This window comes from Diprion similis, chromosome 6 (genome assembly GCF_021155765.1).
Source record: "Diprion similis isolate iyDipSimi1 chromosome 6, iyDipSimi1.1, whole genome shotgun sequence".
In the NCBI taxonomy this organism is placed as follows: domain Eukaryota; kingdom Metazoa; phylum Arthropoda; class Insecta; order Hymenoptera; family Diprionidae; genus Diprion; species Diprion similis.
The window spans coordinates 20,601,128-20,617,926 of NC_060110.1; the positions used below are offsets into that span (position 1 = coordinate 20,601,128).

The window sequence follows — 16,799 nt, forward strand, 5'->3', positions numbered from 1 at the left end:
CGTTGATGCGAGTTTAATGTACCCAACGGAAATTTGACCTTGGAACGTAACGCAATATATACATATATATGTAGGATATTCGACGGACGTATCGCGCAGAGGGTGTCAGGTTAATTCGTATTGTTTCGAGGCACTTGACCGTGTCCATGTGTCCACCACAGGTGTCTCTCCGTCATCCTAGAGTGTCCTAGACCAACCCGCAGCTTAGGGACCACTAACCAGTGGTCACTTCATCGTGTTACAATTTATTTACATTCGTGCACGTACGTTGGTATATATTATACCGTGATTTTATATATTTGCCTTCGTGGGTTTGTATGCTAATCGGTTTCGCGAACCGTTTGTGCCGCTGCTTCATGTTCTCTGTCTCATTTTTCACTGCAGGATTTCTCTCCATATATACGTACACGTCGACGAGTCCTTTTACGCTTAGCACTACGATGTTTAAAACATGATTTCCGATTGTTTCTTCATCTCATCTCTTCTCTTATCTTAAATTAATATCACTTGTTATTCCGATCCTCCATATCGGTCGGATCTCTGCTGCACTGTGTGCACAAGGGATCTACTCGATCGACCGATCGACCGTTTACACGTTGTGTACGTATACTTTCAACAGTGAAAGTTTTATTCGATCCTTTTACGCCCTGGTCGTAGGTACTTACAACTATACGTACCTACTCACCACCCTACTTCTCAAAGATGGACGACGACACTCTTTATCTGCTTATACTTACTCGTTTCAAGCTTATATCGCGAGGATCTTTTACCGACAGCTTTATTTGGCCACGTTAACTTGACGCGAGCGATCTTCCGATCCACAAACTCTGACATTTTATTACGAAATTATTTAATATATCTTCGCAGGTTTTCCTCCTTTTTGTGCTAAATTTAATTATACTCACCTAACTGTGCCGCCATTTCAGTCTTCAAAGCTTTCAATCGTATTTATTGAGGTTTAATGAGAACCCTTATTATTTCGGGTAAGGGTTCCATTATTCTTATAATAGTACGTAATGGAGATCGTGCAGGATATGTCGGGAAATATTGGCGTTACGTTGCTTTGTTCGTTTCACATCAGAAAGAGCTGGAATTCCATCTAGATGAATCGTGATCCAAAAAGAAAGATTAACGAGACATTATTTTCTTAAATCCTCGCCGCTACGCTTGGACGTAAATCTTTCCCCTTTAAAATCGTCTTCTGCAAGGAGTCAAAATACGGACAAATCACCGGAACGGCGATCAACCGATATTAGGCAAATCGATGATGAGAGGAGATTAATGGGCGCCACACCCTGATGCCCTGATGGGGTTTGTGGTCTAATCGCATTAGCCTACTAGGTTAATACACCATCACGTTACGTAACGTATTACGCTATTGCCGAGCAAATTTTTTTTAATTATTCTAAAGAAGATACCACCACAGTTAACGATGAGTCAACTTTTTCCGGGAAAGTTTCAAGTTTCAAGTTTCAAGTTTGAATCACCGAAACTTCATCACTGGAATTCCACTGAGGCTTTTCTATAACTACTGAATTGCAATAACTGCTGCACGCGGAAGGTCGTGAAGCAAAGTCAAGTCATGCAATTGCAGAAAAGCTGGCAGTTTGCAATAACCTGCACCTTGTTATACGACCCCGCATGCTGCCCGTTCGCTCGTATGTGAAACGATCTTCGCGGACTTACTTGGGTCCGACTCTGCAGAAATGGGGCATCGATTCAAGGAGAACCAGGTCCTTCCGTGGATCGAGCTGTGTAGGCCGCTAAAAATAACCACGGAGTGAAAAAAAAAAAAAAAAAAAAAAGAAAGAAAGAAAAGTTAAAGGAGAGTTTAAAAATCCAGAGTTACGGCTATGCCGTGACTCACTTCTCCGGTTCCTCTGAACAATGCAGCTGACCCACCCATGTACCTCACTTCATCGATCGCTTTCGATTTTTTTTGCTGTTGCTTTCTTCGTCTTGGTTTTTGAGCCCCTCCCCTCTCCCCCTTGATACACTCATTTCATCGTTGTAAGCAAATTTTTCAGTGCAACGTCGTAATTGCACTTATTAATTACGATTAGTATTCGGTTTGTATCTAATTGTAAGATTTATGAAGTTTGTTGAGATTTGCTACGCGGCAGTTTTGGGCGTGCTTTTATGTACTCACAGGAAAATACTTGTCGGCCTTTACTTACGTGACGACTAAATATGGAACTGGAAATACGTGTAAAAAAGTAAATAAGCAAAAAAGTCTTTTTCTGTTATACCTTGTACCACCATTCGTCTCACGTTAGCGTGAAAGTAAGAAATTACCGTGTCTAAGATGCAATGGCACATCTACGTAATAGTTATAGACTGGCATACATGCGGATCCTAAAAGTTTTGCTATATTTTTCAACAAAATTGTTACTGGCAAAGAGAAAACCTGTAAAAAAATTTTAGAAACCTTTTATCAACGTGCATTGCATAGATTCAATTTTCTTTTGAGAATTACTATTGTTCAGAAATACGGAATAAAAATTTTATAGGATGGCGTAAAAGAAAGGCGGAAACTCTTAGGTTTCTTGGATTATAGATTTGATAGATATTTTTTTTCATTTCTTATTTTCTGGAAGAAACAATGGATGATGCACGTGCGTGCAGCTGAGAAACCGGTGCCGAGTGACTGACAATGAGTTATTCCACTCTGTTTACTGACGAGACGAAACGGAACTTTCATTCATAGATTAATAACAGACGAGAGCTCAGACACTATGACTTATACACAGTAGAAAGCAATGCGAAGCCCGGTTATCTAGCTTAAGTTGCGCGGGACGGCGATAATCGTTTTTACTTCTACTATTTTCTGCTACTTATTTTGTATTCCCTCCAGACACTGCACGAAACATTCGTTAAGCCACGCGAGCACGATATTTCATTCAATGGTCATCTCAGTTGTTAAGTGCACGGATATTGCTCATCGAATTCTAATAATCGAAGCTAATTTTCGTTATTTCACGCCGAGTCCGACCTTTTGGGGATAAAAATGTAGAAAGATGAAATAGTTGAAGGGCTATATATTGTCGAATTTATAAAGAAGCGATGACTTAATTTATTGAATCTCAAACTGTTGAATGTGAAGTTATAAAAATTTGGAAGAATATAAAGGTCAGAACGTGAAATGCCGAACTTTAAAATCGTCAGAATTCCGCTCGATAGTACAAAATCGTGTTCAGATTCACCATTTTATCGTTCTATGTTTTGATCTTTCTATATTTTGATATTCTGTACTTAGACTTTCTATATTTACAATTTTTGAAAATTTTATGGATAAGATTTTTGCGTCTAATAAAATTGGTCATTGTGTTCTGGTCTAATCGATGATTCTAGTTTTTTCTAATCCTACCCTAGTCCGAATCCAATCACGACGATGAGCAATTTCAAAGTATATATACATATATAGGAACGTGACAATAGCGTAGGAATCCGATCGCCACAAAAGTTCTCTGGTTTTATTGTGTCCATTTGGGTTAAACCGATGTACTATACATTTATTCTCCTTCAATCCGTCGATGATCAACTCCTCATTTGTATAATTCACGGTTGTAACGTCGCGTCGCGGTTTCGTTTCGTTTCGAAACTTGGCGTCTAAAACTGTTGCAAGGCGGGGCTCCTCGTCCATCTTTGACTCTTTCCATTTTTGGATCTCCAGGCCCACGGACCATTGCGTATATTTGAATACGAATGGATTCGTCGTTCCATTCGTTTAATTGAAATGTCAAATTAAATTTGTTTACGCGATTGGTCAATCTTGAAAGATAACTCACGCAACTATCTAACTATCTATCTACCTACCTACCTACTTACTTACCTCTTCTTTCCTACGTGGCTACGAATGAATAATATTGCCAGAGTATAATTCTGTGTAGGTATATCCTGTAACACAATACAGGCACTGGAATAAAATTGACTAAAAAAATGACGTAAGGATACATTGGGAAGTTTGAATCGCACATGCAAAATACGTCTTTTACTTCGTGTGGTATTTTCATACCAATTACCGTGATGCACGTAAAGTCAGTTGTAATTTAGACTTCTTGTTCAGTCATGTCGAGTAATTTTGGACTCGTTGATTCCGATTTCACTTTGCGGATCTTCTCTCTCGTTTCGTTTCGTTTTTTTTTTTTTCTTTTCCCGCAATAATTAGACTCGTGTAATAATTATAACGGTTCTTTCTTTTTCTTCGAGTTCGCGGGTGAATAAACTTCCTCGCGATTTAATTCGACTCCTTTATTATAACGTATACTTATATCATTTCGTTAATAACTTTGTGTACAAGTAAAAGTTGTACCGCCCGTGATTCACGAGGAAGCTTTCGATCGATTATTATCGTATGTTTCGAATTCATTCATAAACTCATATATCGTACTTAGTTGGAGCAATTTTTGTGTATATATATACGTAAACGCGAGACAAATCGTTCACAGTTTTCTACTAATGTTATGCATATTGCTTAAAGTAGGGCGAAGCTGCTTATCGGAACACGTACTAATCATCAGCTATTGAATATATTTGGAAGTTTGTCGTCATGTTTTCATCTATGGTTAGATATAGTAGAAACCAACCGTGACCCTCTAAACCTGGAATGTGTCTCTTGTAAGTATATTAGGGTCAAATCGATTAGAATTTAAAATTTTGAAAAAACGCCCGAGTTTTTGATTATCAGAATTCAGAAATAGGTGATCACCAAATATCGAATCCCCATCATTTTTCCCTATATATTTGCAAAAGTCAACTTTCACATACTTGGATCGACTCATCGCCGCGTATACATTTCCAGCAACTTAATGTCCGTGAAAATGATACTTGGCCAAGGACTGAACAAACATTTTGCTTTCCGGTCTCACGGCACCGCGGCGGCGTCATGACTGCATTTCTTTTTTGCTTCATTTTGGTTTTTTAATACTGTTTGCTTTGAAGAGACTCCTCCCTCCCCTCCATCTCTTTTATTCTTTACAACCATCGTCGCCACGTTTTTCATCTTTACTCTCTTCTTCTCTTCTCTTCTCTTATCTTCTCGTCCTTTTCGCCTCCATAATAGATGACGATGTAGGTACGGAACACGTGCTTACAAGGTATATCATTGCGTGTTGCACATGATATTTTTTTTTTTTTTTTTTTTTTCTTCTCTCATCACGGACACGCGATACACAGTATATACTAAATATACATATATACTATGTACTATATTATGTACAGCAAGCTAGCTAAGCTCTTATACCGATACTAAAAGCTATAAGAGGATGTTTGCATAGGTTAGGTTTAGGTTAACTCTCTCAACTTACCCGAGTACATTATAGATTCCTACACTATACATGTATGCATGCATGTACCTACCTCGTGCTTTTTCTAGGAACTCATCTCGTTCGGACCTTTCCAGCCGTTGCTCTTGTTGCTGCAAGTGCTGATGTACCAGCCTATGTACTACCTACCATTGTAACCTGTGTGCGGTTTTTTTTCTCTCTTTCTCCCTTTCTTTATTTCTCTGTCTTTTTATGAAGAAAATCAAGGGCTTATCTAAAGAGCAGAATTTCAGCTACTCTCCATGCTGATGATACATGAAATTTGTCAAAGAGAATTATTTTCTCTCAAAATTTTTCGTTCGTATCTTCTTTGTCAATTTTTTTACCCTCCATTTTAAGTTTCAGATAACTATAGCTTTTACGCTTTTATTTACGGTTCTTATCACGAGCATACATGCACGGGATAGATCGTAAAACCTGGACGTAGTAAAATCGAATAAGACAACCTAGAATCGTATCGAGAAATTTCGTTTATTGGTCTCGATCGGCCAGGTCATCACTTTATATGGTTTTACGATCTTCCTCTTGTATTGGCTGTTCGCGATGCTTTATTCCGCCGCTCAAGTTGACACTGTGTGGTTATCTGTTATCCACCGTCACCTTCTATTGCTGATTGTTCAAAAATTCTTCGTCGTCTTATATCCAGTAAAAAGTAAAAATATCATCGTCAATAATTCAATGCTCATCCGACAAATGTCGTCCAGGGAATACCGAAAATTATTGTTAATTTCTCTTCGTGTTATAGACTTAAAAGTTATATTTATTCAGCTAATGATGCAGTTGTATAATGTAATATCGTAAAATATGAAAAATTCTTCAAAGCTTGTCAAAATTTTCGTTTCGAATATATTTCAGGATGACTAACAAGTTTACTCTTTTTTCGCCGAGAAAACAATTTGGCTTAAATTTTTCTTCATCTCAAATTGAATTTGAACCGAATATAGAGTTAATAAGCCGAACGATTTAGGTTTTAGTAACTTACTTAAACAGGGAAAATGTCAGAAAAAACTAAATTTCAGGTTCTGGAATTCTCATCAAATTTTTTTTAAATTCTTTTTAAATGTTTTGTTTTTTTCGGAAATTTTACCGATGACGTCACGTGTTTTCAGCACAGTTTTTTTTTTTTTATTCAAATTCATGGGGTATAAAATCGCACACAGATTTCCGCAATAATTGTTTGAATGAGAAAACAGAGTATACGTATTTGGTATTTGGTACTGAGCTCGAGTAATAATGAATGCACGATGCCAGGACAAAAAGACCCGAGAAAAGTTTAATTTCAAATGTGGATCCTTTATGGGATGGAATTATCTCGTTGAACAATTATCCTCAAGTTAGGACCTATCATCGTTCGCAGACGTTTCCGGTCTACCATTCTTGACGAGGAGTTGTTGTGATGGATGAGTTCATACACGTTCGAGGAACGCCTAAGCGGTTCAAAAAATTCCTCAGACCGTCAGATTGCAATGACGTGGAATTAGCTACCTAATTATGAAACACCGATGAACGTTGCTTTGTAAATGCAGCGCACAGTTGAAATGGAGAAGCAAATATAAATCTCGAACCTTTTTCATTTTTTTTTTCTCCAATTCGGGTTTAACACACCGGACCGAATTAAATTGCACGCGTAATATATTTATACATATACATATATAATGCGCAGAATTTTTGCAACGGCTTGTTCTCGAAAAATTTCTTTAATTCCGTCATTGTTTGAAACCACGAAGATACTATTAAGCCGGCAATTAAGTAGATTATCGTTACAAGTCTATATATGTATATATATATATATATATATACACACATAAACACATAAACTACTTGCGTTTTTACGTATGCAAAAAATTCTCTCATTGTAAGCTTACGGTTAGGCTTGAGGTATTATTTTATTATGTGTAAATGCAAGAGTATTGCACGCTATACATATATATACTTCCAGTCTTGATATTACATCCGCGTTATTACGCATGCTTCTTTTTCGCTACGCGAGTGAAAGTTGCTGACCGAAAGAAGGAACGCTCACCTTGTCTGTTGTGTTGTTGTTGTTGTTATTGTTATACATGGGTCAAGTCTTACATCCTCGTTAAGCCACGCGTCTCATCACGGGGACGTGACCGAGTTAATTGCTACTTTTTTTTATTTTTGTTAATTCATCTCTCCAACCGTAATTAGATTATAGCTACTTCCTGGTGCTGATTTTGCGAAAGTTAATTATTTTCACGTCAACTTTAGTATATAATACACATCGTGTGTAATTTCGAATTGTCAAAAGGCCGCAGAAATGTGATTGATATTAAAAATTAAATATCGGTTCGTTTTCTTTTTTTTCACTAACTTACTCTTTTGTAATTATTATTCCAAAGCGAGAATAAGGATTCAAGAAGCGGTTTTACCGGATGGTAAAATACTGACTTGACTCGAGGGTTGTAATAAATTAAGCCTTTCGCGTTCTCCCTAGAGTCTCTTCTTAACGACCGGGCTGTCTTATTAGGAGACATTAGCATCGTCGATGCTTATTAATCTCGATCAGATCGAGGAAGGAAGGACGACAACGGCGTGTACGCAGCCTCGATGAACCTGCGATCGTCTTCCATACCCAAACAAGGCAAGACAGCAGCTGAATCAGTATAGCTATCTAACGTGCAGACTCCGCAATCTTGCTGGGATAATGACTGATCATCGATGGATCGTTGGCTGGCGATATATATATGATAAATTTTAATACCTCTTAGCTTGGGGAGGATTAGAAAAAGGTGGAAATACTTGTTGTTTCATCCTGCCGAAGGCTTCGTGTAATTTTTGTACTAAGAACAGATATCTCAAAATATTTATTTCCGCGAAGGTGATTTGTTGCAATGCGAGTGTTTATTTAGGCCGAAGGATTTTTACAGAAATCACCAGATGTATTCGTATTTCGATGTGGAAATATCGTCATTGGTATTTTGTTTTTATTTTCTCTTTTTCTCGTAGTATTTGCCAGTCGTTGGTTAGCAGTAGGAAATGATTTTTGTCGGATTTTAAGATATGTTGTTATAGTCGTAAAAGGTGTCCTTCTGAGAATTTTCGTTTATTTGTGAGCAATGCTTGGTCCGACATGCCATACTTGTGTTTTTTCATTCCTCTTATTAATTATATATCAGCAACGAGACTTAATTTGAAGGCTAATTTGAAACGACATTCCACCAAAAATGAACTCGTGGAATTTGTTTTTTACCTTGTTGTGTGCTTCCGTGAATTATTAATTTTTTTCTTTATTTTTAGAGACTAATATTCGACCGATGACCACGACGTGCCTTGTATAATTAGTGCAAATAGATCACAGATTTAGAAAATAAGTGTCGTGTAGTTTTGTAAAATAATAATTAATACTCGGAGCTTCAAGGATCATCAATGAATGAATGAATGAATGAATGAATGAATGAAATGGAATGGAAGAAACTTTCACGTTTCCGCATTTTGCGACACGTCGTCGCGGCGTCGGCGTATGCAAATAGCTTACAAGTATTTGTCCATAATGAAAAAAAGAATTTAAAAAAAAGAAAAAGAAAAGGAGAGGAAAGATACAGGTATTCGAACAAGCGATAAGGATATAAATAAAAAAAAAACCAACGTTTTTTTTTTTCAAATCAACAGTGCCACGTCGCTGGTACAGTTATAAACGGTGACACGAATGTTTCAGCTCCTTTGACGACGACGACGATGCTGCTTTCTTGTTATGGTAATGTTTACGTTTCACGTCTGATGCATAGAGTTATGTGCAGAGGTATAGAAGGTATCGGTATGTCATCTTGCCCGGTGACTTGACATTCCGATCATGTGACGTAATGATCACGCCTATTTGGTACAGTGCGCGCGGTTCATCGTGTAGGTTGTTGTTGGTTGTTTTTTTTTTCTTCTTCTTTTTTCCATTTATATCGAATTCGACACACTCTCCACGGACTCTATTAACCCTCACAGACGTCTTGTTAAGGACGAGGCTGAAACTGGTAGCCAGAATTAGCAGCCAAACGTTCTCGTATTCACTCGAGAATAAGGTAGTAAAGTCAGATAATCAAAGTTTTGTGAAATACCTTGTCGAAATAACAATTACTTTTATGGGGTTATGAAGAGAAAACAGAATTGCATTTTTTGATTTTCACAAAAATTTAACAAGTTTAGCTGCTAACTTAAGACTCACGAAAAAAGAGAAAACAGATACACAATTACGATGTCTATGGTGTTAATAACATCAGAGACATGCGAATGGGTTATCCGCGTAAGCGCGAAAGACGATTCTAATCGATACCCAACGTCGCGGTGGTTCCTTCTATTCAGTGTTCACATTCTCATATGTACCTTATGTAGAGTGCTGAATGAACGCATGTGTTAAGTAAGTTTGCCTATGTGACCGGCTGAAGGGTGGACGTGTAAAATTGACGCACCTATTCAACGGTTCACGATCCCAGTCATAAACTCGTTGACACTTCACGGTTTTTCATTTAATTTATTGTAAATGTAACTCAGGTCGTCATCGTTTCTACCAACCAACTCGTAGACACTTTTTCAATTTTCTTCGTCTACTGTAGGCTGTATTATGTACATAGTACATGTATAGTTAATTAATGCGATTCGGATAATCGAAATTCCCTGAACACCCACGATCATGTTTACCCATCCAGATAGGTACCGTGAATACGATTTGTGAAGGTCGGTTTTAATTCGTCTTGTGCTAATTACATAATTCACGTTCGGATTATGAATTATGCGGTTATTGAATACACATGCAGATCACGCGGGCGTGACGAACCGATTAGGCATGTATCACTATCAGTTACAGCTGGCTATGTGGGATGGATTGATTTGCGTTTGAATCTGTTAAAAATTATGTACTTGAGTGTTTTTTTTTTTTTTTTTTTTTTGTTTATCCACTCTATTTAACATAAACGATCTCTTCATTCTCACTGAATTAGATTTGCATGTAGAGTTTGCGAAGAGGAGAGACTTGTTGCAGATGAAGTAACATAATAGTTTTGCATCAATTGTTACAACATTCCTCACGTCGAGTCTATCCATCCGCTCAACTTCGTCAGAAGGCCCAACCTATCTGAATTTCGAAACTGCGGACTTAGCGTTTATTCAACCGGTTCCCAACGACTTCCATGATGCAGCTCTGCGCTTAGCTCGTTTACTTGAGAAACAACCAACAGAGCCCAGAAGCAGCGGTCTCCTGATTGATTTAAACTCAATTCTATTTACAGACAAGACATGACATTTGTCAAGACCCAAGGGACTTCAAGCACTCTCAACGCACAGACATTTTTACCTCTTTATTACTTACTCGCTGGCGGAAGGCTGTGGGAGTCTTGTTCAACCTTCGAGTCACTCTCTCGACACCTTCACCAATTTGAAAGGCTGTTTTAACGATGAAAAAATGAATCCAATTCGTTTTTTGTTCTTTTTGGAACGATGCAAACTTTTCTCGTCGGTTCGGAGAAAGTGCAAAATGAGCGTCATTTGTCGAGGCTAAATTAAAATGGTATAGGAGTGGTGGATGATTGGTGGTAACTCTTGAACTCTTTCATTCAGGATTAGAAGTCTTCCTGTTCTACACGACACTCCTAAAAGTATATAGACAATACAATCTTTCCACTTACGTTGCATAATGCGATATCCTGCAGATGTTGTATCATAGGAAAGAGAAGTTAGGCTGTGAATCATGCGTGAAAAGTGAAGGTGTAGGTATAATAAGAGTTGGAAAAGACATTCTTAACAACACTCACTCAAAGAAAGACGCTGACGTGTCTATGCCAACGAAATGAGAGTGATTTTTTTTCTTTTCTTTTTTCTTCTTTCATTCTTCTCACATTGAGACAGAACCTATCTCAATTATGTATCGAGTCGGAAGGACCGCGACGTCTTAACTAGTACCGCTGCTCTTTACTACTACTACTATTACTACTACTACTACTACTGGCGATGATGACGACGACGACGATGACGATGCTGCTGATGATGGTAGTAAGCCTGTATTAGTAAATCTCTGAATCAGATTTCCCTTGTCTGTCGAGCGATACGGTTCTGACTTCCTCGCCCACCTAGGAAACCCGCTGCCCACGCGGACCTCGCGTTATATGCACGGCTAACCTTATTCGGCGAGTTTCTCCGCGCTGTCCTTCGTTCCTGAAACCCGTCTACCGTTCATGTGGGCTGGTTGCTTGCTGCTTGCTTCGCTAACCAGCCGAGATTGCCACCGGTCTGAATTCGCCATTAATTTTCTTTATTCCTTTTGGTATACAGATACGTAAGTGGTAGTTACGATTGGTTATAGAAGTTGGCAACTTACGCGCGACTTTCAACGTTCACAGAACGAGAGACGGAAATCCATCCCCTTTATATGTCTATCCAACGGAAAGGGTGGTTCGGGGAGGGTTGATGATTTAGAAAAGAAATCACAAGTGTCTAGATAATTTAAATCGTTTATTTTTTTAGAACGAATTTACAGTTAGCGCGTTCATCGAATGGTCCACGTGTGATTGAAAAAAATTTTTGTATCTAGGTTTAACACAATTTCTGCTGCAGGATTATTGATAAGATGATATTTTTTTGATAATTCCAAATTTATGTTTGTTTTTCACGCTTTCCTCAGCATTGGAAATATGTCAAGGTATGTATTCTATGGGTAGCTGCCGAAACAATTTGAATATAATCGTTCGAATACTTCCATATTTAATTAGCGATTCTTATAATTTCACCTGATTGTAACACAAAAAAAAAAAAAAAAGAAAGAAAGAAACTGTCACGCGATCCCAATTACTTAAAATCATTGCTTCGTTTCATTTCTTATATTTACTTTTCTATTTTCCAACACGCGATATCTTCACTATACCATCAAGTTTTTGCAACGATAATTATACATGTAATGTAATTTTTCAATGTTTTTTATTGCAACAACAAATAATGCCAATAACTGACAATGAGCATTAAAATTCATTTTCATTTGACAAGCTGCCACGGTTGCACAGCGCTTCCATCGCGTCATTTTTTCTTTCCCATTCTTTTCTCCGTTTGTTACATTTTCCCCCGTAAGTTTCTTTTTCGTGTACCACACGACCGTTAATTTCGTTATACCGCCGTAGACTAATGCCTTGCGAGTCTCGGTAACCCGGTGATGGTTTTTCCATTTTCAGACTTACACGTGTCTCCACGTGTGCGTCATCGTGAACAATCAACCATGCTGTTCCCCCACTGTAAGTGTGACCCCATGTTTGGTCCTGCTCTACGCTATTTTTTCCCTTCTTTTTCATTGTATTTTCGCATTTTTATTTCCCTTAGTTTTTTTTTTTTTTTTTCTCTCTTCTGTTCTTGCACGGATTTTCTTTTTGCTTGTTTCAGTTCGCGTGTCGTGTCATGTGTCTTCGTGTTTTATGCTACTCTTTGATAAATGTATAAACTTCGTATTCGAATCTTCAACACGCTATGTTGGATTTTCCATCACGTTACTCCAACGAAGTAGCTAAAATGTTGCCGCAATCTGTTTCCAAAGATAAATCTGTAGAAAATTCTTTTTGCATGCGAAATTTTGTTCGGTAGATTGCGCTGCTGCGTAATGAAATGGATTTTATTGACAACGGAATACAATAATCGATGTTCCTAATTATTTTTACATTTTTATTTCTAATCCCTGCATTTACACACACATATATATATATATATATATATTATTATGATATGATATATATATATATATATATATATATCATATCCTAAGTTATTATCGTAACAATATGTTTCAATTTATATAACACAATATGTTTATTTGTAGCAATTTTATGCGTGAATGTTTATCGAAAAAGTTTTTAACTGTACGTATACATATATAGGTATTGATTGTATTTTTACTACTATTTTAGTGTCGTTTAATTCATTTTTTATTACTGTATATACGTATTGCTTGATTTCTTCAATTTACTATTTCATGTAGCTCGATCGAAAGAGAGAGAGAGAGAGTAAAAAAATTTATCTAATATTAACTTGTTCCACTTCACTGTTGTTGCAGGCAAGCAGACACGTTGGCGATCTGTTCGAGGATCTGCGAGATGGACACAATCTCATTTCCCTCCTGGAGGTACTTTCAGGCGAGCACCTTGTAAGTACACCTTCACCAATCGTGCATGTTATACCTAAAGAATACTCCTGAGGATTGATTCATCTTTTACCCCCCCCCCCCCCCCTCACCCCACCCTTATACACAAGATATATTACACATACATGACACAAGTATATTTGCCGTTTCTGGAACCCGGAAATGTGCAAAGATAAATTTGTACGGACGTTGGAATTTTTATTTTTTTTTCGCAATAAAGTCAAGGACGAGACAAAACATGAGGAAACAGAAAATCGACGCACATAACTTTGCTTCTTTCTGCTCGTGTGTGAGAGTGTAGAAAAAAGGTGATAAATTTTTTATAAACATATGCAGGCCGTGAGGAGTTCTTAAAATGGCAAAAGATTATCGCCTTGATGTAACATTAATTCTACAGTCTCTTTATGGTTGGAGAACGCTAGCCAACTGCAGCTGGAAAGACTATAGAGTGGATACCTAATTCCTTGAATTAATTGAAAATGTCTAGTCACCATTCCTTCCGAGAAACTCGGGTCAAGAGTGTCAAATTTGGTCAATATTAATGAGGTCAGGGGCTTCCTATTCTACCGCATCATGCAACATCGTTTAAGAGTGGCAGACAATTTTCTGACCCTAGACTATGAATGTGATCATGTTAACGGGAAGCAGCATTGCAAGTTCGAATTATAGACATGAATTGGATTCTTGCTTGCTTGCTTGCTTGCTTGCTTGCTTGCTTGCTTGCTTGCTAGATAACGGTGCGTTTGTTACTCTTAGCTAAGAATTTTTCACAGCCTGTAGATTATATAATAATTACAACAATCTCAGGCTGCAGCGCATATAAATATTCTGTGCAGGTTAGACGTACGTACGTTGGTGTTATTCGAACAATAATTAGCCGTCACGAAACTATCTACTGATAACCTTTCTCGAAATTGTACGAACGGCTGGAAGTTGGCTTAGAAACAAGGTTTCGTGCCAACAAACGTCAGTGAAATCGCGGTGCTAATGCAAGTTTTGTTATAGATATTCATATGGGAAGTGATATGTTCTCTCTCCCTTACTTTCGTGCCAGTGGAATTTCATTTCCGGTATCAAATGCTGCACGCTCGCGATTTTTTTTATTCTTAATTAATTTTTTTTTCTCTCGTATAACAATAAAAACAATTAATGCAGCAGTCTATTTTCGAATGAAAATATTATCACTACTTTGTCACAACTCGTCGCACGAATTTATTATATAGTCGTGGTGTGATAAATTGTATTTTACTCGTGTTAACTTCTCACCTATGAAGCAGAATATAATTAATCAAGTTTATATACCTAAACGAGCGGAATTGAACTACTCATTCAAAGCAAAATGACTCTGTGCCTAATGACTGACTGCATTCTGATGTTGCTTATTTCTTCGAGAGAGGCTGCACCAAAATCGGTGGTTAGGGATTTCGATAATTCACTCATCGCGATGTTGTTCGAGTTCAGTACCGGCACAGTTGAATAAAGTGTAAAAATAAGGCGATCGACGAAGGTTTGGTGGATCTTATCATACAAATTATAATTTATCATCAACTGTTGCACTAAAGTAACTTGATTTTTTTTTTTTCTTTTTTTCAAATTACGTGTGTCGACGAATTTTCAATAATTGATTGAAACTTGTTAAACGTAACGTTGATCTAACAATAAAACTACAGTGAAGATAGAAAGCTGTCAGGATGTGATTTTGCTTTTCTATTCACTATACTCACAATTATTTTTCACAAGAAACTTGCATAATTCAAGTCTTCGTCTGTAACTTCGTTCGCAAACTTCTTATGATTAGTCGGCAGTAATTACACCGTCACACATTACTCCTTTCAAGTCTTTGTGTTAATAGACTATGAATTGACTTTTGACCTTAACACGCTACGTTTTACCCTGCACACTTTCCATCCGACCATTGGCAGGACTATAACGCCCACGATCGATCGATCCTTTCTGCACACGTATCGCGATGTTCGTGCGATCTATGCATGTCGGTCAAATTATACCCTGTCGAGATTCGAATAAGTATTGAAATCTGATTATATTCTCTGGAATAGACGAGCTTTTTTGCTTTTAATCAACGAATTAAAAAAAATTTCAAAGCACCTTTTTTAAATTAGTCGCCTCTTTTGTACACGGTTGCGTTTTTATTATTATATCTTATTTATTTATTTATTTCTTGATCCTTTCAGCCGAGGGAAAGGGGACGAATGCGATTCCACATGCTTCAAAATGTACAGATGGCCCTCGATTTTCTGCGATACAAAAAGATCAAACTCGTCAACATACGAGCGGAGGATATCGTTGACGGAAATCCGAAACTCACGCTGGGACTCATATGGACCATCATCCTCCACTTCCAGGTAAGTTTTTCAAGCTTTTTCGCCGAGTTTTCCGCGATTTTTATCATTGAAACATTGTCATTTTTCACTGTGTTTTCCTATTTGTTTTACTATCTTTGCGATTATTCAGCTGACAAAATATTTGTATGCTCACGTACTTGAGTCGATTAATAATAACAACAGACCTCAGGAACAAGAAGAAAAAGAGAAAACACAAACCATTGTTTGTAGCTTGAGAGAATGTTATGACGGTTTGTTTAATGTTATTTGGTTTTTCATTTCTTTCGACAAAAAGTGGGAAAAACAATCGTCGCTGACGGTATAAACTGAAACCTAACCGCTTATCAAAATTCACTCTGAATGTATTGTTTCAATTTGAGATGTGAACACGTACATTGCGTAATATCGCGATTAGTGTTGCGCATACCTATAATTATAACAATAATAATGCTGCAGGTGAAGTCAGATCGATTAGCATAAACCCGCAGGTTTGTTATCCCGCGATTCCGAGGAATTTCTCGTTAATTGCAGTCTCACAACGTCATAGATTCCTTCGTCGTTCTATAATCGAGGCATTCCAGGCTTTGACGCATTAATTCGATCGAGTTAGTCGAACTTATTCGGGCATAAAGTAAATGACACAATAATTATCGTTGAACGCAGCATTTCTTCTAATTTTAACGTCGTTTGTTAATTTATACCATTGACATTTCTTGGCATTGGTATAAAAGAAAACGACAAGCGGGAAACGAAACTGAAACGAATAACGTAAAAATTCTTCTAACTTTATTCGAAACTGATGAAAAAAAAAAGGAATTTGACGCTGTGCCAAGACTACATGAGCCGTGGAGTTTCTTATTTCACAGATTTTTAGACGAGACTGCCGTATTAATTATTTCACATTCCACGACAAATCCTTGCAAATTAATCTTCGTGCGACTAAAACTTTAAAGAAAGTTTTATTTAAAAATGCCTGAATTCCAGGGAGCGTGAAAATGAATGAAATTATTT

General features: G+C 37.4%; 1 protein-coding gene across 44 annotated transcripts in view; it reads left to right on the forward strand.

Moving 5' to 3' along the window:
- LOC124407219 (microtubule-actin cross-linking factor 1) overlaps nucleotides 1-16,799 on the forward strand; it is a 175,049-nt gene that overhangs the window by 84,782 nt on the left and 73,468 nt on the right. For 33 of the 44 annotated variants that reach the window (XR_006929299.1, XR_006929297.1, XR_006929298.1 and 30 more), the window contains exons 3-6: nucleotides 11,950-11,967; nucleotides 12,491-12,550; nucleotides 13,360-13,449; nucleotides 15,639-15,809. Coding sequence is in view for 41 of the 44 variants with exons in the window: in XM_046883122.1 (XP_046739078.1) it covers nucleotides 11,950-11,967; nucleotides 12,491-12,550; nucleotides 13,360-13,449; nucleotides 15,639-15,809 (339 nt within the window). In the remaining 3 variants the exon portion in view is untranslated. The remainder of the gene's footprint in view (nucleotides 1-11,949; nucleotides 11,968-12,490; nucleotides 12,551-13,359; nucleotides 13,450-15,638; nucleotides 15,810-16,799) is intronic. The other 11 variants (XM_046883138.1, XM_046883144.1, XM_046883165.1 and 8 more) reach the window with 2 other exon arrangements.